The sequence below is a fragment of the Crocodylus siamensis genome, chromosome 5 (assembly GCF_052110815.1).
Source record: "Crocodylus siamensis isolate JL-2025a chromosome 5, ASM5211081v1, whole genome shotgun sequence".
Lineage (NCBI taxonomy): Eukaryota > Metazoa > Chordata > Crocodylia > Crocodylidae > Crocodylus > Crocodylus siamensis.
Window position 1 is genome coordinate 93,821,325 of NC_143399.1, and position 19,095 is coordinate 93,840,419.

A 19,095-nucleotide genomic window follows, 5' to 3' on the forward strand; every position below is an offset into this window, starting at 1 on the left:
AGGCAGAGACTCTGGACTTCATAAATCCCTCAACTGACAATTTATTAAAAAACAAACCTCACTATAATACACCATACCTGTAATACAATGGGAGCCATTTTAAAAGCAATGCTATGATGTAAGAACTATCAAGTCTGACGGCAACTGACTAGGCGACTCCAAGGCTTAATAAGAGCCACTCAGATCTATGGAAGAAACCAAATATCTTGAAAAATCTGGAATCTGGAAAAAGCAGAAATCAAATATTTTGACCTCATAGGTCACAGGGAGCACCTCAGGGCTAGATCTTTCAGTTCAAGAGATGAATGGGTGACAGTGTAACAGGGGGCCTACCGGGGCTGATCTCTGTGTGGCCCGCCCATCTGTTCTTGGGCTAACCGCCCGCCTTCTTGCCTGCCATGCCTTGATCTTAATTGATTAATTAGTTGGTAATAAGCAGGAGGCTGCCTATTATCTGCCCCACTGCCATGGGCGCTATCCCAGGGTCCACCTCTCTGGGTCCTCCTTCACAGACATGGGGAGCTGGGGTACCTCACACCACAACTGATACTTCAGGGTCTCATAGGGGACTCTTACTCCCCCCCAGGCAGCAAGTCATGGTGCTCCTACAGATGTTATATTTGACCCAAACTCTGCCTCCCAACATTGGAGGACTTACTGGGGTCAGAACTCAGCTCCTTCTCTCTGTGGCTGAGCCCCCGTTCTTTCTTTACTGGGCTCCACATCTCTGCCCCTCACCCTGGGGCTTCTCATTACTGCCCCATCAGTCCTAACCCTGCCCCTCTCACACTGGGGGCTTCTCATGCTGCTGTTCATCATGCCCCCTCTACTCGGGGTCTCACGGCTTCCCTCCTCTGGTGGGGGGCTCAGGTGGCCATAGCTGTGCCTGGCCCCAATTCTCCCTCTTGGGGTCTCAAGTCACCTGAGCCCTGCATGGGTCTCAGACACACCTGGCCTCCAACTCTCTTCTCTCCTTCTTGGGGCTTCCATCCCCACAACTACCTCCAATGGAACGCGACCCACCCAAAGGTGAAGGGTAGGGGTTATGGTGCCCTGACCCACCTTTCACCAGGGTGATCACTGGCCTGGCATTTCCTGGGGGCTTCTGCACCACTGGGAGTCCCACCAGGCCAGCCACTCCCAGCAGGGTGTAGTTTTAGGTCATACCAAGGACCAGGAGCCTCCTACCATCCCCTACAGCCCCTCTCTTACCTCTGGATGAAAATCAGCAGACCTCTGGCCAAGTGCTGTTGTTGCCTGACCTCCAGCAGCCAAACTGCCTTGTTTATATAGGCAGCCCTGAACCTAAAATGGCTGCCCTCATTAGGCACCTGGAAGCTGCCAGCTCTAGGGCCTTAAAGTGACAGGCACACACAGTAACATGCCACAGACAGCATGAATGATATATCCTTTGTTAAGAGCTTATGTAGGTATGGCCGATGGCACTAACTACCCATAACTGATAAAAATTAAAAAATTTTATTTTTTTCAATAGAGGAAAAATCTGAATTCAAGTAAAAAGGCAACCACTAACCTACCACTGTAATTTTGATTTGCTTGCAAATCTTAGGAAAATGCAAATCATCTCTTCAAGGAAAACAGAAGCTTCAGTCTGTCACAGGATGAGAAGCCAATATGTAGGATTCACCAATGAAACAAAGTCAGAGGCTAAGAAGTGTCTGCTGAATCCCTGCTGGTCCTGCTCTAAAATCTGTGTTCCATTAAGAATCCATCCCATCTTAGCAGGAACTCTTTTACTTTCAGGACATTTGAATTTGACAACTATGGATTGTGCTTGGTGGCTTGGGAGAATAAGCCAATATCTAGCATATTTGTATGAAAGAGATCAATTTTTCCATAAAGATTATGTTTGGGACATATACTTTGTACTTTTTGGCTAGGGACAGACATTCAAAAAGCCTGAGCCCACATGTCAGCAGTGGCTCAGTCTAGAAGCAGGGTGGGGTGCTGGTGCTACAGCAGCCCTCCTTTCCCTTTCCTTCTGCAGGGAGCTGAACTGAGGGGGATGTGTCCAGGCCCTGGCAGGACTCTCTCATTATGGAGGTCTGCCTGCATGGTCTAAGACTTTTCCCTGCTGGCTGCTTAAGGGACAGGAGTGTTGCCAGCCCCCATCTCTGGGGTAGCACTCTGAGGTAAGTTTGGGGGGAGGTATTCATTGCATGCATCTGTTGATGATATGGAACTTTTCAAATCTCCCTGCTTCATCATACTGTTTGCAGGAATCTGACAGGCAAGCAAGGCAGCTGGGGGCTGACAGTGATAACAGTCTTTATCACCTGATTAATAAAACAATGGCCTCTCTCCCTTATTTCAGCTTCTTAAACAGCTTACCAGCTGACCTGTGAATTAGCTCCAAACAGCTTTAAGTGGTGACTGTTCTGTCTGTCTGCCACAGTGAAACTGGGGAGAGATGCACACAGATACCCCTTGGCATTAGCTAGCATACCACATGGGGCTGGAGTCTCTGCTGTGGGAGATGCGAAGGAAAGAGGGGGGGGATTTCCTGCTTGAGCAGCAGGGGGAGAGAGGAGGGGAGAGCAGGAGGAAGCCAGGAAGACCCTGCTGTTTCTGCTGGAGCCTTACATACCATTAGCTAGCATACCACATGCTGGCTATAGCCCTTGCTGTGGGAGAGAGGAGGAAGGAATCCCTCTTTAAGCTGAGAGCGCTGAGGGGAGCAGAGGTGGTGGGCATCAGGAAGCCAGAAAACCATGCTGTCCCTGCAAGTTTCTGTTGGAGCTCTGGCCAAGGACCAGAGGAGAAGGGCCAGCTCTGCTGTGGAGCAGAGTGCCCTGCCCAGCCCAGAGAGCATGCCGGGAGAATCTGGTTTAATTTAAACCAGAAAGGGGTCTGGGACAGACATTGCATAAATGATTTTGACCCAAATCAGTTAAGTCTGATACCACATTCAACCAGATTTATCTCCAATGGGTTTCAGCCATTTTGCAACTTGTTTATGTACACTGAACTGGTTTATGTACATGGAAGTGGTTTAAACCAGTTTCTGATCACTTAAACTGGTTTGTGTGTAATGTCTGTCCCTAGCCATAAAGATAAATGGAACTGCAGCCAAAATGAAAATGCACATCTTATACAACCTACTCTCAAGGAAAAGAGTTAGAAGATATGAGATAAGTTTTTCTTTGCCTAACTATCATGAGTCTTAGCTGTGCACATGAAGAATATACATGCTGCAAGCATATCAAATAAACCACTCTCTATGTTAGCAGTGTCCAAACCTATTCTTATCAGGAATTCATTTTGCTAAGTTAGAAACAGAGACTCAGAATAAAGCAAAGTTTAATCATAAGACTGATCTCAAAATTGATTAAAAATTGTAGTACATTTCTGAAAATTATTCAATTTCAACCTTCCCTGGCCTCTTGTGTGAGGATATACATGGTTAGTCAGTGGAAGAATCCCAAGTACCGATTACTGGTACTTGAAGGAAACTTAAGGAAAGCTATGAGCACTTGTCTAGCAAAGAGAGAAAGACAGCCACTAAACAAGCAGCAAAGCAATATTCAGGAAACCCCATAAAAACAAAGAACAACGATTAAGCAGTCAGCTATTGAGACAGTGATGTAATTGTTAAATGGAACAGTCCCTAGAATGCATATAAAAAAGCTGAATTGTATGTGTATACACATGCATATGTATACACATATTATATGTAGCACACATACACACACAAATATTTGTGTATATATACACACACATGCATACAAATACACATACAAACACATACACACAGAGCTATATTCTCAGCTGGTTAAAATGTCAATTTGTCAGCACCCAAATTCTCAAAGAATAAATTCTTCTAAATGTTTGGCTTTAAAGGTAAGTTGAAGCCATACACTAAGTGGATTTGAAATATCTTTGAAATTGCCTTCCAGTCCCTCTCTAGCAGTATCTTTATACTACTGTATTCCTTTGAGGAAAAAGAAATATGGGCAGTTGGCTCATTCATTTCTGTTGTATAATCTCTCCTGTCTTTAACCCAAACAAAGCCACAAAACAGTGGAACATTCATCTGTTTCCAAACTGCATCTGTAGAATTTCTTTGTGCTGCCAATTGCATCGATTTAATGATTCAACCAATATTCTTCAACAGGGGTTATCTTTTGGATACTGTAATATTTTACTAAATTTGATGATTAAATAAAACAAGATAAATTCATTTTAACAGTGATCTGTACATTGGAATCAAACATGTTGTATCCAGAGATTCATACATTTATACATGTAGGGTCAGAAGGGACCTAAGTAGATATTCAAGTCCGATCTGCTGCCCTGGTCAGGAGAGACTATACTGGACTTGTATGACTCCAGCTAGGTAACTGTCAAACCTCCTATTAATGACCTACAAAGTAGGAGCCAGCACCACTTCCCTTGGAAGTTGGTTCCAAGTCCTAGCTGCCCTGACTGTGAAATAGTTCCTTCTAATGTCCAGCCTGAACCTACTCTTAAGCAACTTATGGCCATTATTCCTTGTTACTCTGGGAGGTGCTCAGGTGAACAGGGTCTCTTCCATTCCCTGATGATCCCCCCTGGTAATTTAATAGATGGCCAGTCTGTACCCTCTCAGCCTTCTCTTGTGAAGGCTGAACAGGTTCAGGTCCAGTAGCCTTTCTTCATAGAGTCTGCCTTGCTGTCCCTGGATCATGCGAATGGCCCTCCTCTGGACCCTCTTGATGCTGGCCACATCTCTCTTAAAATGTAGTGCTCAGAACTGGATGCAGTACTCCAACAGTGGCCTGATCAGTGTTGCATAGAGGGGGAGGATCACATCACAAGCCAGGCCAAGGAGGTATCTGTGGATGCATGACAAGGTGCGGTTAGCCTTACTGACTGCATCCTCACATTGGCGGCCCATGTTCATTTTGGAATCAATAATGACTCCAAGATCTCTTTCTGCCACTGTGGTTTTTGAGAAGGGAGTTCCCCAGCTTCTGGTTCTTACTGCCCAAGTGCAGTACCCTGTACTTGTCAGTATTGAATCCCATCCTATTCTCATTCACTGACCCCTGTAACCTGTCCAGGTCCAGCTGTATCCTGACCCTTCCTTCTAGCATGCCCACCTTGCCCCAAATCTTGGTGTCATCAGCGAATTGAAACAGGGCGGTTTTCACCCCCTCATCCAAGTCACTAACAAAGAGATTGAACAGTGTGGGCCTGAGGACTGAGCTCTGGGGGACTTCACTGCCCACATCCCTCCAGGTCAAATACAACCCTTCCACCACCACTCTCTGGGTGGAGCCCCTCAGCCAATTTGTGACCCATCTGACTGTGAAGGTATGAATGCCACAGTCACCTAGCTTGTTAATGAGAATGGGGTGGGAGGCAGTGTCAAAGGCCTTCCTGAAGTCCAGAAGGACTACATCCACTGCAACACCTGCATCCAGTGATTTTGTGACCTGATCATAGAAGGCAATAAGGTTGGTCTGACAGAACTTGCCTCTAATGAACCCATGCTGGTTGCCCCGAGCATCATTCCCCTTGCTGGTCTTATGTGCTCCTGGAAAATCTTCTCAAAGAGCTTCCCCAGGATCAAAGTAAGACTAATGGGCCTATAGTTGCCCAGGTCCTCCCTCCTCCCTTTTTTGAAAATGGGGACCACATTGGCTTTCTGACAAACATCTGGCACCTGTCCAGAACACGATGAGTGCTCGTAAAGCCATGCCAAGGGCCCCCCGATAACCACTGCCAATTCCCTCAGAACCCTGGGATGGAGAGCATCTGGACCTGCTGATTTAAACATGTCCAGCCCCTCCAGAAGTTCCCTAACTCAGTCCTCCCTGACCGTAGGCCTGGAAGAATCTATCAATTAATAGGAGTGCACCAATTGAGATTTTGGGGGCTGATACTGATAGACCGTATTTGAGGAGGTATATTGGCCAATACCAATCTTATACAGCTGCTTCCAGGTGGTAAGTCCATATGGTGGAATAGGAGGGGGAAGGGAAAGGGATGTGGGGGGAGATCAATGACCCCCACGGTGAGGGAGGGAGCAGGGGCAGGGACAGGCACTGCCTGGAGGGGCGCCAGACAGAACTGTGGCTCAGTGGGTTGCTCCCATAGCTGCTTTCACCCCAGGAGGGCAAGAGGGGGCATGTGTTCCTGGATCTGTGTAGGGCAGGACAGGCTGCAGCTTTAGGGTGGAGCCGGAGTCAGCATCACATAGGTGTGGTAGCAAGATGCCCCCACAGGTTCCCAAAGGGGAGAGGGTAGTCCCTGCGGGCCCCAAGCCCCACAAACAGCCCCCCCTCCCATGGGGGAAACTTACCTCCCACTGGGCAGCCAGAGCCAGAGCAGGAACCGCAGCCACATGAGCCAGCATTACGCCGGCTGTTTAATCAGCTGTTTCCCAAGTGAGGAAAAGCTGAGCCAATCGTAGCAGCTGTTCTGGCCACTGCAGGACATTTTAAAAGCCCCACCAGAAGCTGGGGGGGGGGTGGAGGCAAAGAGGGAGTATGCTGGTGTAGAGCACACCAGATGTGTTGAGGGTCCTGCAACAGAGAGGAACAGTGCAGTTAGTGCAACACCAGCAGGCAGAGCAGGGGAGGCATTTGAGCCCCCAGTAGGGGGTTGGGTGAAAGGAGGCAACTCCACACCCCTCTCCTCCCCAGGGGTCTATTTCTTTTGGGGAAAAAAAAAAGAGAAGAGTTGGAAGAGCAAAGCACCCTACTCAGAGGCACTGAAGTAGGTGCCAGCTTACGCACATATACCTTGCCAGTCTATAGGGAGGGAAGGCTACTCATTGAAGCAGAAGGGGCAGCCAGACAAGTACCAACAGAGCCCACACGGACATGAGATCCCCCTCAAAGCAAGCTGTGGTTGAGCCAGCATGACCAAATCACCATTTTGCTGATGCCCATCTGGTTGGTGAGTGGACGGGGTATAGGGGAGGCAAAGCCCTATGGAACATTGCACCCAAACCATGAGTAGAGCTGTCCCTCAGAGAGCCCTGCCCCAAGGAAGATCTCCACTAAACCTTCTCTCTTTATATAATAACATCAAGTCATGGCAGGAGAGTTGAGGGGCTCCACACTTGGCAGGGAACCCCATTCAAGGCACCTTTCATCACAGTAGGGCTTTTCTTTCCTTTTCTGTGTAGGACTGGTTTTGAAGTGGGCTCTGGCAGCACTGGGAGAAGGCTGCAGCCAACCCAAATTTCACTGCATCTCCACTTCCAGCCTTGCACCGCAAGTCATGGGTTTTTCCAACGCTTGTGTGGAGGCAGGTCATTCAAGCAGGGCTGTGCCAGGAGGCAGGTGGCAATGCGGAGCTCGGAGCGGAGCTACGGTGAAATTTGTGGTGGCTGCAGCCACCTCCCAGCACTGCCAGAGCACCCTCTGAGCCCAGCCACCAGTGAGAAGAGCCATGCAGCACGAGCTCTGGCTCTACCCCGCAGCTGCTACCCCCTCCCGCCCCAACACTCCTGTGGTGCAAGCAGTGGTGGGAGCTGCCACGACCCCACAAGCTGCAGCTCTATCCCATGCCCCCATTCTGCCCTGGCTAAGCAGCACCTGCCCCTGCCTCCTCCCTCACCATGGGAGGCATTGATCTTCCTCCCATGCCCCATCCCTCTCCCCTCTCCTTCGGACTTAACAGCTGGAAGCAGCTCTCCACACTGCCAGCTCTGCTCCATGCTGTGCTACAGCTGTAAAAAGCACAGGCATTTATCAGCCAAATTATTGATCCCATAGGGCTGATATCTGATATAGACAATTTTCTTCATATCGGTACCAATCACATACTGAACCGATGTATCGGTACACCTCTATCAATTAGTGAACACAAACCCTGCTAGAATCCTGACTACACAACTAATAAGTTTCTCCTCAACAGGAGGCTTTGGCTCCAAAATCTAAGCACCTTTAGGGCCCAGTTCCCTCAACGCTTAGTTTTCTGCATTTTCTGTTATACACCAGGGTGTTTAAAGTGAAATATTTGCCTTTTCTTCCTGAGGAGCAATGCTGTAATCACAAAATTGTTGTTAAAAAAGCCGTGGGCATCCACAATTTAATTTCCAGTTCTATTGCATCTTGCAAATATAGCATGATTTGTTGCCCTGTGGTATCAGACCAACTCTCAGGATCTCAATATTGCAGTGTTGAACAGGAGGGTGCAACACAATTGCAAATATACAAACACACAAATCAATTAGGTGTATACACACACACACACACACACACACACACACAATCAGCTCAGGCACATACACATCGAAACCAGTCTAGGCACATGCATACCTATCACCAATTCAAGCACATACACTATACACCCCAAAAGTTAGACACAGATCAGTAATTCCTCTATCATGCACACAATGACATATATACACACACACACAAACTCACCAGTTCACACACATACAACCCACCAACACATACACACAGGTAAGTTCCTAACTTGAATGGTACAGTGTATATGTGTGTGCTTGGGGTACCTGGGATATGCAGGGGAAGGTTCAGGTCAAAGAGAGTTAAAGTGTAGGGAAGTGAAAGTTGCCAGAACCAGGATTAGAACTGGTGGACTACAGAGAAGCTGGCTTAGGAACTGAGGCTTGGGTTTACTTAAGGTAGACTGGAGCTAGAAACTGAGGCAGACAGCTGAGCTATTGGGAGGTGAGGCAGATAAGTGGTGGCAAGGAGGAGACAGCCAGTAAAGAAGCAGAGGCAGAAACCTGGTTGCTCAGGGGAAAAGGAAAAGGCAGGTTACAGGCCATTCAGTAGAGGCCTGCTACCATTGTATTTCGATCATTCCCAATTACTTTCATTCATCTGGGAACCAATTTAGATGGGAGGGGTACATGAATTATACAGTTGCAACACAGAGGATGCCCAGGCAGAGGACGCAAGATGGAGGCTTGACATACAAAATGGAAACTTGACATGACTTACGTTAACTTACATATACTATATACATATATAGGCCTAAAACAGTAATCACACAATATAAAAGCAATACAAACATAATAATTATCACTTACAAAACAGTGGGTATTGATAGCAAAATAGCAGGGAACTTATTTGCAAAGAGGGGAGAGAAAAATAAAACTTACTACCTAAAATAAAATGTTAAAGCTTATTCTACATCTTAGCTTACTTATACTTATCTATAAGGAATAGAGAGGGAGAGAAAGTCAGAGATGGTTGGGGAAGGGGAGGGAATGCATTTTCAAATAAATTAAAAAAAAGAAAAACTGAGGGTTTTCCTACAGATTGAGCAGGTACTTAATCACCTGTGAAATTCTCGCTCTTCCAATAGTGTCCTTTGACTTTTGAAAGACTTAATGAAACTTTCCTTAGTATCACAATACTGAAAACAAAGATCAACTAACCACTTGCAGCGAATAAGTCAAAGGGAATCACACGTGTTTGATGCCAAGTAGTTATTTTGATGGTTTATTTTTTACTTCTGGCTTTGTTTTCAGCCATGCCTATGATATATTTTCATATAAATTTATGCAATCCCTGTTTTGTTATTTCAGCCTCTAAATAAAGAAAATACTGATTTGAAATTTCCTGAGGCAGAGCATTTCATTATGTAACATCCTGGATCTAGTACTTCCTTCCAGCAGAGATTCAACAGGTTGATTCTCAGAGTATTTTTACAAGCAAATGACAACTTTTTTTTTTTAAATGGCTTTCTGTGGGATGGGTTAGTGCTGCTGAGAGTACTTCTACATGATTTGTTCATGTAGTGAACTAGGACACTCAAAGGCTACTGCATAAATATAGATTGCATTTACCTACTAGTGACCACTCAAATTCCAGAATGCATCTATGAGTCTCAGGATTAATTTTGGGGTTGCAGTGTTATACTTTACAAATGCTTAACTGGTTCATGTTTTGTACAACAAGAACCACATGCTTGCTGGCAAACTGTAAACTAAAACAAAAGAAGGTAACTCTACAGTACTTTGTGCCAAATTAATAATATACACAAAACTATCAAAATTCTCATTTTTATTTATTTATTTTAAGTAGAAGGCCCCATGCAAAAGTCCTTGGTGAATTCACATAAAATTTGCTGACACTATATTTCCGGACATGTCAAAATAAAGAGGAAACCACACATCTTAATAAAAGTGACCTTTACTAAATGTGACCCTTCTGCTTTAACACCTTGTTACCCTTCTCACCATTATACATTTTATGGAATAGAATACATGTAAGTATTCTTTTAATTTGAAGAATTTAAAAATACTGGACAATGCAAGCACCTACAAAATTATTATTTTCTTGGGGGTGGGGGAGAGCACCACTACACAAACAAACACACTTTGAGATTTAAAGAGATGATGTAACTCTCAAAGCCATCCAGTGTCCATTTGGGACTTTCTTTTATTTGAAAGTCCTGAATGATGTACCTGGCATTAGCATCATTTAAAAACATGCCATTTACTCATCTTGCATTATCATATTTTCATGATATTTAGCTGATACACTCCCTTTTTAGAACTTTAGGTAGTCATTTCTACTTTTAGTTTGATGGGCCATGAAAATCATTCCTCTCCTGTGTTTACTACACAGTGAATTCCCCTAATACTCATTTTTTACCTAAGGTTTATGAGCATGCACACAGGAACATGTTGCTGGCACAAGGTGCCCGAGGAAGGCAACAATTGCGTTCGTTGCCCGGTGTGCGTCGCGCCAATAAACACACTGGGGGGAGAAGTAGACAGAGTTTATTTGAGCTCAAGTAAAAGGCGCAGGGAGACTGTATGGTCTCAAATCCTGCACCCCTAGCCCTGCAACAGTGTATATTTATACCCTGGTCATTTCTACAGTAGTTTTCCACTAGCTGGCCCCCTCCTCCCCCCTCTCTCTGAGCGGTGCCCTTGCATTCCACAGATAACAGTTTCAGCTTGCTACTCATCCTGTTTTCCAGAAGGACAGGAGATTACAGGAGCCAAAGAAAGGGTTACAAAGGTTGGGCAAGTGGGGGGCCCTGGCTCGCCTGGGCCTAGAGCAGAGGGGCTTCATCGACACTCGTGGTCTTCCATCCCTCTGAGTTACCTAGGGTTATGCCCAGTGACACCAACAAACATGTGCATGCGTACCCCTCCCCACCTTAGTTAAAATGTATATGTTACTTGTATGGCCTCAATTACTGTGATATCCAAGCAGCTCTGAACCTATAACGTATATATGGGCACTCATCAAACTTCTGTTCAGTAAGACAGAACTACTATGCTCCAGGGTACAGAGCATAAAAAAAATAAATGACTTGCCCAGCACCACACAGAAAATTAATGGCAGAGTAAGATTTAAAGCCAAGCATGAGGTTAATTCTGTACTCAGAAGTTTAGCAAAGCAGTCAGATGCCCAGGGAAACAGGCCGCATGGGTGTAACAGCAACTTTCAGCTGCTGCCATGCTGCAGGTGCCATCATGCTGCTGCAGCAGCAGCTGTTGTTGTTTTCCCACCCCTCATGAAGTCAGTGCATAGGGCAGCTGTTGGTTATGCTAGGCTGCTGCTGCTACCCTGGTTGCACTATTGCCTTTACTGGACCATCTGGCTTAGATTTCCAATATTTTCACTGAATTCCCTCCAGTTTGTCAACTTCTTAGACAATGCTAAGAAATTAATGCAATTTTCTGGAATGCACATTTTCAAATGGCAGTATCTGCACGATACGAATTCCTGCCTTTCCGCATAAATTTGTGTCCCATTTTCTACTATATTTTTAAGTAAACTAATGGTTTAATCTTCAGTTCACTATCACCCCATGGTATTACTTAGTATCAGTATTTCCCAAGATTATCCTGAAAACCTTTTTTGTTTGTTTGTTTTTTACACAATTAATCCACACTGTCCCTATGTGCAAGCTGCTTTGGTTTTTGCCTGTGCGCTGTTTCTTGGCCATTTGATATTATTGCTCTGTACCGATTAGAATTTCCACATCCACTATAATACAGCATGATCATCACTAAATCTCATTGATTTTCTTTTCACTTCCTCTTCTAGATGATTAGAGGTTGATTGGAAATCCTGACGTAGATTTATATGGTACCCTACTAGACATCATCCTTCAATACAATATCCTACAATTGTACATTATCTTTCACTTATTTGAAGATGTTTCATTCTATACAACTTTCAAATTTAAAAATTTTAGGGGAAAAAATAAGGGAATGTGATTCATATGGAATGCAGCATTAGGAACTTCACTTCAATATATCAGAATTTGTACTTGCTCTAAATATTGCTGACTATCACAATTTTGTCTTTCCAAATTTACCAGTGGCAAATGGATTGACTTTTATTAGTAAATGTTTAGGATTGGGAATCCAGAAAAAAGATGACAAAGCTGATAGGGAAATACAGAGCGCCTGAGTGAAGGACTAACAAAAGAGGGATGGGGGTGAGGAGGGGAACGCAATTAGGTTACAGGCAATACAATGTTAGCCAACTAAGCCCGGGGTTGGGGATGGGGGGAAGGAGAGGGAGGGGGTTTGCAACACTGAGAGAGAAAGGATATAGATACACACAAACCCGTTACAATGGTCTGCAATGGTGGAGGAAGTGGTTCAGAGGAAGTGCCTCAGTCCATATAGAGTCTCATCATGGGGGTCCTCTTCAGGTGGAGCGGGGTCGTCAGTGGTCGAAGAATCCTCTCGGAGTGAAGTGAAGGTCCGTCTGGTGCGGAGGGGGTGTCGGCGGTTCAGGCGTTCCCCTCTGTGTCTGGTTTGGTGGTGGCTTGTCTGATGGGCTTGGAGTACTGGCGGTGGCCCATGACGTGTTCCATGTAGATATCGTGGGACCAATGGATGGTGTTAGACACCATGAGGCAGGGTATTATCTTGGCGTAGTGGCAGGAGATGCGGCAGGCACACAGGACGCTGTCATTGCTGGCATCCCAGGCTCTGAGCGTTCCCATGATGAGCATGTTGACCGTCACGTCATAGCTGCGGCCCCTCAAGGTGTCAGCCAGCTGGGCGTACTTCTTCCGCTTGCGAGCCCGGGCGTCGGTGAAGGCTTGGTGCCGGTAATCAAAGGGGATGGTGACGTCCATGATCATGACCTTCTTGGCCTCTACATTGAATATCATACCTGCCAAACTGTCCCATAAACCACTTGAGCTTAAGCATTAAGACTTGCCAGAAGCTGTTGCTATCTGCCAAAAAACACCCTTACGTTTAAAAAAGGTAATAAAAATGACACAAATGGAGACTTCAAAACCAAGTTGAATTTCCTGCAACCTCATGTCTACATTAAACCTTTCCTTCAACCACATCCATGCTTCTTAAAAATTAAAGGGAAAAAAAGAAAGAGAAACTTTATTCATTAGAACACTGGCTTACGTCAGGCATCTTTCACTTTTGCAAACCTATGGTTTTAGCATTTAATATAAGAAGGAGACTCTGGCAAAAGTATCTCTCTCTCTCCCTCCCTTTTCTTTGCTGCACTTATGAGTGATTAGAACAGTTGCCATCTGGGGCTTGAAGCCATCAGAAAAATAACTTGTGGGAGAGGGGTGTGCACCATATGGGATGCTCAGCAGAACCCTTGTATGAAGTGCTATTGCTGGAAAAAGTTTTCTTTAGTTAATTTACTGTCACTGTAGTTCTCATTGTCAATCATTTTAGTTAACAAAAAATATACAGCCTGTTACATTGGACATGTATTGATGAATACTACCAAAAGGATGCCTCCCACACCAACAAGCAGAAACAAGTGAGCTGAAGATTGGCTAATGTTGCCTGCCTTGACTTTGTTCTTTTCCCCTCTGGAAATAAGACTACCCTAAAGTGAATCAAAACCTATGGTAACTGATTTTTCTTTTAAATCTCATAAATTTCATAGAGATTTGTAAGTACTATATTCCACTTGGCCCTATAATTACAACAGGTATCAAGTTATCCCCTGTTACCACTCTCCATTACGACTTCAGGGTACTACAGCAGCCCATTTGATGCTCTACATCTGCAAATATCTCCAATGACATGTCTCACATAAGAGGGATGCATCATTGGAAACAACCTTAGAAAGGAAGGTATCTGATCAACAGAATTTATGTACAATGTTTAACTTGTGCAGAGTAGCAGGATTGAAGACAACAGCACATTTTCTTATAATATTTGTACTTAAATTTCACTTTAGGGAGCCACACTCAACTGATGGAAGAACTATTTTTTCCTTGAAATTTTTTATTAGTTTTCTGAGATTTGGTTTCATATATATGGTATCTCACTGAATTTGATACTGTTTTTTTAAGTACCATTATATAATTAACCTGATATGCCTCAAGTTACTTGCCCTTTCTGAGCTTCAGTTTCTTCATCTAAAGGGTGAGGGGTAGGAGATCCTGGGGCTACCTTTGCCAGTGATGGAAACAGTTTTTCATAGCAAGTAGCAGTAAAAAAGCAGGAGGGGAAAAAAGCACACAAAACTAATTTTTGAAGGCTTTTAAAGATTTTTCTCAAACTGTAAGAGTAAATTCTTTTAAACTAAAGCAAACCAGGTAAAACCTTCAAGCTGGTTACAGTAGTCACCTTCTTGCAGCTGATATAAATCCATCCGAGTGGGAAGAGACCAGCCAGAGAGTCAAGGGGAAATTAAGATGCCTAAATAAAGCTGGCAGACTTTTTTTTAGTTTAAATAAACTACCATGCCAAGATGCTTTGAAAAACCTCTCTGGTTTTCTTTTTCAGAATCTACACAGGACAAATTCCTATCATGGATCTTTCTCCTTCCCTCTCTTCACCCTCACATCTATTCTTCTCCTAGTTTTCTTATACCCATTAATATCCCTTCACATCCAAATTAAAACACAAACTTTGAGTCTTCTACCCACATTTTAAAATTTTATATAAATGTACAGAGGGCCTAAGGGTGAGAGGAAGAATGCCACTCTATGCACCATATTTACTCTTATACACGCACAATTCCCCCCAATATCAGTGCACCAAAATTAGGGCGTGTCTTAAGCAGGAAGGATTTTTCTTTGGTGGAATAGAAGCAGGGAGAAACGGAGTTCAAATGGCTTGCCATTTCTTTCTGGATTTGTAAATAGCAAAGGCAGGGTCAAGTGTTAACTCTCTCATAGAAGCTATTGGCTGAGCACTGTACCTGGTGCCCGAGGTAACACAAAACTTGGCTCAGAGCAAGCGAGCTGCTGCATGCTGTCTGTAGTAATTCTGGGAAGCTTGATTAGAAAACAGCACTTTATTATTTATATAAAGAAGTATTTGCACTAAAGAAGTAACAGTGTTACTACTGAACTTGCAACACCTTGCAAGTCTGGGGCCTAGTGTTATTGCTGTTCTGCCACTACAAGAAGATACTGCTTCTTCACTAAGACTGTGTCCTGTGATGCCATCCTTCCTGGACACTGTGGCGCATCCACACATGCAAGCATGTGCACTTGCAGCAGCTCAAATAGAAGCAGTGCAAATTTGAGCCGGGGCTTTTTGCTTCAGCACAGAGGCTTGGACATGCACTTTGGTGTGGAGCAAATTGTGCCACTTGGGGCAAAATAACACTGCCTGGCTCCTCCTGGATCTGCAGCCAGGGGGAGCTAGAGCCCAGGGCCACCACCTGTGCTGTCCCCAGTAGTATAAAAAGCTGCCCTGTCCTGCCCCAGCAGTATAAAAAGCAAGTATCTCAGATGCTTCTGAGGCCCAGCCAGTTGGTACCTGGGGACACTACCCTTTGTGTCAGCTAGACTGTTGAAGCAGCCCGGAGAGTTCCCTACACCCTTTACCCACTGCAGAAGTCTGACAGTGGGGGCTGCTGCCTGACTGTGACCTGTTGTGCACCTGCCAGACCTGGATGGGGACTGCACAGCCAGTAGAGGTATCTGCCCCTCTGGGCTAGCTGCCACTGGACTATGGTTTCAGGATTGACCTCTGTGTGGCACTACTGCCATGTGTGCCCCCTGCCTGGTGATCTGGGCAGCTATCACCCAGAAGATGTTCTGGGTGTAGTGACCTGCTTTGAACTATCAAAGTCATGGCAGAGATCAGTTGGATAGTGCTTTATTGATATATCTTACAGTGTTAAAGCAAGTCTCTTATCATAATAATAAAGTGAACTCTAAATACACGTTTCATGAATTAATCAATACATATTTTGTGGTGTTCCCACAGGCCAATAGCCCCCACACAAGGGGTTTGGCTCCCAACATAGGATTCAGCCCTGCAACAGGGAGTTTAGCCCCCACACAAGGGCTATGGGGCTACCACCCCCACAGAATGCCCACATGCCCCATCTCAGCCCCTTGATTGCTGCCCCACTTCCTCCCCATCCCCCACCAGCTGCTGCAGCCCCTGCAATGGCTGCCCCACCCAGCCACATCCCCATCCCCCCAGACTCCCAAATGGCTGCCCCACCCAGCTTCACCCCCCAACTTGCACCCCCAGGCCCACAAGTCTACCCCCACAATCCAGGCACCATCACTTAAAAAGCCAGAAAAAGAACAGAAAAAAATGGGGAAAAAGCCTCTGCTTACCTCAGAAGCAGGGGTTGGGGGCCTTCATGGTCTCATGGCAGAGCACCCAGGGCAGCACAGAACAGCGGGGGGTGGGGGGGCCGGAGGGCCCAGGTTGGGGCCACTGGGGCTCTCAGCCTGCCCAGCACTGTATGGGCAGGGCCCCAGTCAGCCAGATGGCAATTGGAGCTGGTAGGTGCCTGGGTTTTTGTTTTTTTAAACTACGGGGGGCAAGGGGAGATGGGGCTGACCAGGGCAGGGTTTGGGGGCCTCAGGGGGCAGGCAGGGGGAGAGGCCAGCCAGGACAGGGGTCAGGGGCTGGCCACAGCAGGGTTTGGGGGCCTTAGGAGGGCTGGCAAGGTGGGGGGCAGCCATGGCAGAAGTTGGAGGAGGTGGGCGAGTGGGCTGGGTTGTCAGGGGTCCCCCCATGGTCCCCTCCCCACTCCTCCAACCCCCTGACCCCTTACTTACCAGCACCAGAGCCCTGGTGCTGAAACATGCAGCCTGGCCAGCAGTGTGTTTCAGCACCAGGGCAAGGGGCCAACAGTAGAGATGCTCTGGCAGCTAGAGCATCTCCGTGAAGCACCCAGCCTCTGGTTGCATCAGGACACAGTCTGGGACCGTGCCCTGCTCCTCTTTTTTAAACTTCATTTTTTTTTAAACCTCTGGATATCCAGGGGTCTAATTTTCTCCCTGTGCTGCAAAGGGAACGATTTTTCATTCCCGCACGTTTGAGGCAAGGCAAGAGGCATGTGTGCATTCATCTGTATGTTAACAGGAGGACTTGCTGTATGTCATGAAGTCAGTCACAACTCCTGAAAAATATTTTTTTCTACATCCAGCCTACCAAAACTAGGGTGCATATCTGATTTTGGGCATGTGGTATGCAAGTAAATATGATAATTTGTTTATGCACCATCACCTCTAGAAATTTTCCTGCATAGGTCTCAATGTTTACTTGCATGCACTTAAAATCACTTCCCTAACCTTGATCAAACCTGCAAATATAGAGATTCTTATAGACACGATACAAAGCTGCCTTGTTAAAAATCTGCAGTGGTATCTGACTTAAATCATTTAAAATTTAACCTTCCCTGCTGGTCATTTGGATGTTATAAAACACTTGAAACATTTAATTAAATGAGAAAATTTGAATTGCTTTATCTGTACATGTGTAAATCCTCTTTTCCAAAAATTCTGGCACTGATCCTATTATCATTGTCTTTCACAAAAGGTTTGGATGGTGGAGAACTGCAGGACTGAACTCAGGATAGTATGATGGAAGGATATGAAAATTGTGACTTAATGGTGATGAAAACACTCACTTTCAATCTGTCTGCCTGCTATGGCATTTCTTTCGAAGTGTCTATCATCTAATTATGATAACTAACTAAAAGGTGGTAGATATTAGGGATGTCCAAAGTGAGCTGTATTTGATTTGGATTTGACCCGATTTGGGGGACAGTGATTTGATTCACTGATTTGGATCACTGTCCCAATTCAATTCAGCTGATGGAGAAGCAGCAAGGGAATGCCCTGAAGCAGATGCAGGAGAGCGGAGGACAGTCATCTCTCAGGCCAGACCTCTCACTGCAGAGACAGCTCCCCTGGTGCAGTTGGGGAACAGATATTAGGCCCTGGCTGCACTGGAGAAGTGTGTGGTGGAGGAAACTGTGCTGGAGGAGCCTACAGCCATCACCAAGCAAGCTGAGGTCCAGCCAGATAACCGGTAGAAGAGACACCATGTCTCTAGTAGGGTGGAAGTGCTTGATTTTAGGAAGGATAACTTCAGTGGGATCAGGAGTCTAGTCTACAAAGCACTGCAAGATAGGAGTATTGGTGAGATGGGAGTCCAGGAAGGGTGGTCGTTCCTAAAGGAAGTGATCCTTTGGGCACAGAGGGAGATGATTCTAGTGCAAGGGAAAGGGGAAAAGGGGTAAAAAAACCCCCTTCCTTAGCTAAACAGAGAAATCCAAGGGAGCCTAAAGGCAAAAAAGGAGACATATAGGTGGTAGAAGCAGGGGGAAGCTACCAAGGAGGAGTATACCTATTTGGCCCGCACTTGCAGGGAGGCAGTCAGAAAGGCCAAAGTAACTACAGAGCTGAGACTGGCAACACAAATTGAAGACAACAAAAAGTATCATAGGACCCCTACTGAACAATTAGGAGCAATTAGTGACAGACAGGGGGACAAGGCTGAGTTCTTCAATAAGTTTTTTACCTCAGTGTTCTTGAACAAGGGTCAAGGTAAATCTACTAATGGGTTCTTAGATAGGAATCAGAGCGATACCAGCCTACCAACTGTCAATGCTGACTTGGCGCAGAGTCATTTGGATGGACTGGATGTGTTTAAGTCAGCAGGCCCAGATGAATTGCATCCAAGAGTACTGAAAGAATTTGCTAGTGTCATAGCAGACCCACTGGCATTGCTGTTTGGGTACTCGTGATGCTTGGGTTAGGTGCTGCAAGACTGGAAAAGGGCCAACGTGGTCCCTATTTTCAAGAAGGGGAGGAAGGAGGATCCGAGTAATTATAGGCCTGTAAGTCTCACCTCCAACTTTGGAAAAGTCTTTGAAAAGATCATTAAGGTTCATGTTTGTGGGAGTCCAGTGGGAAAAATAATGAAGCACA

At 45.5% G+C, this 19,095-nt stretch overlaps 1 protein-coding gene across 10 annotated transcripts in view; it reads right to left on the reverse strand.

The window, feature by feature from the left end:
- Positions 1-3,455: 3,455 nt before the first annotated feature.
- Positions 3,456-19,095, reverse strand: part of LOC149864406 (uncharacterized) — a 32,995-nt gene continuing 17,355 nt past the window's right edge. For 3 of the 10 annotated variants that reach the window (XM_090049711.1, XM_090049712.1, XM_090049713.1), the window contains exon 3: positions 8,046-13,093. In XM_090049711.1, coding sequence (XP_089905837.1) covers positions 12,697-13,093 — 397 coding nt within the window. In that variant the 3' untranslated portion in view covers positions 8,046-12,696. Of the gene's footprint in view, positions 6,531-8,045; positions 13,278-19,095 lie in introns of those variants that run through there. The other 7 variants (XM_090049714.1, XM_090049716.1, XM_090049715.1 and 4 more) reach the window with 4 other exon arrangements.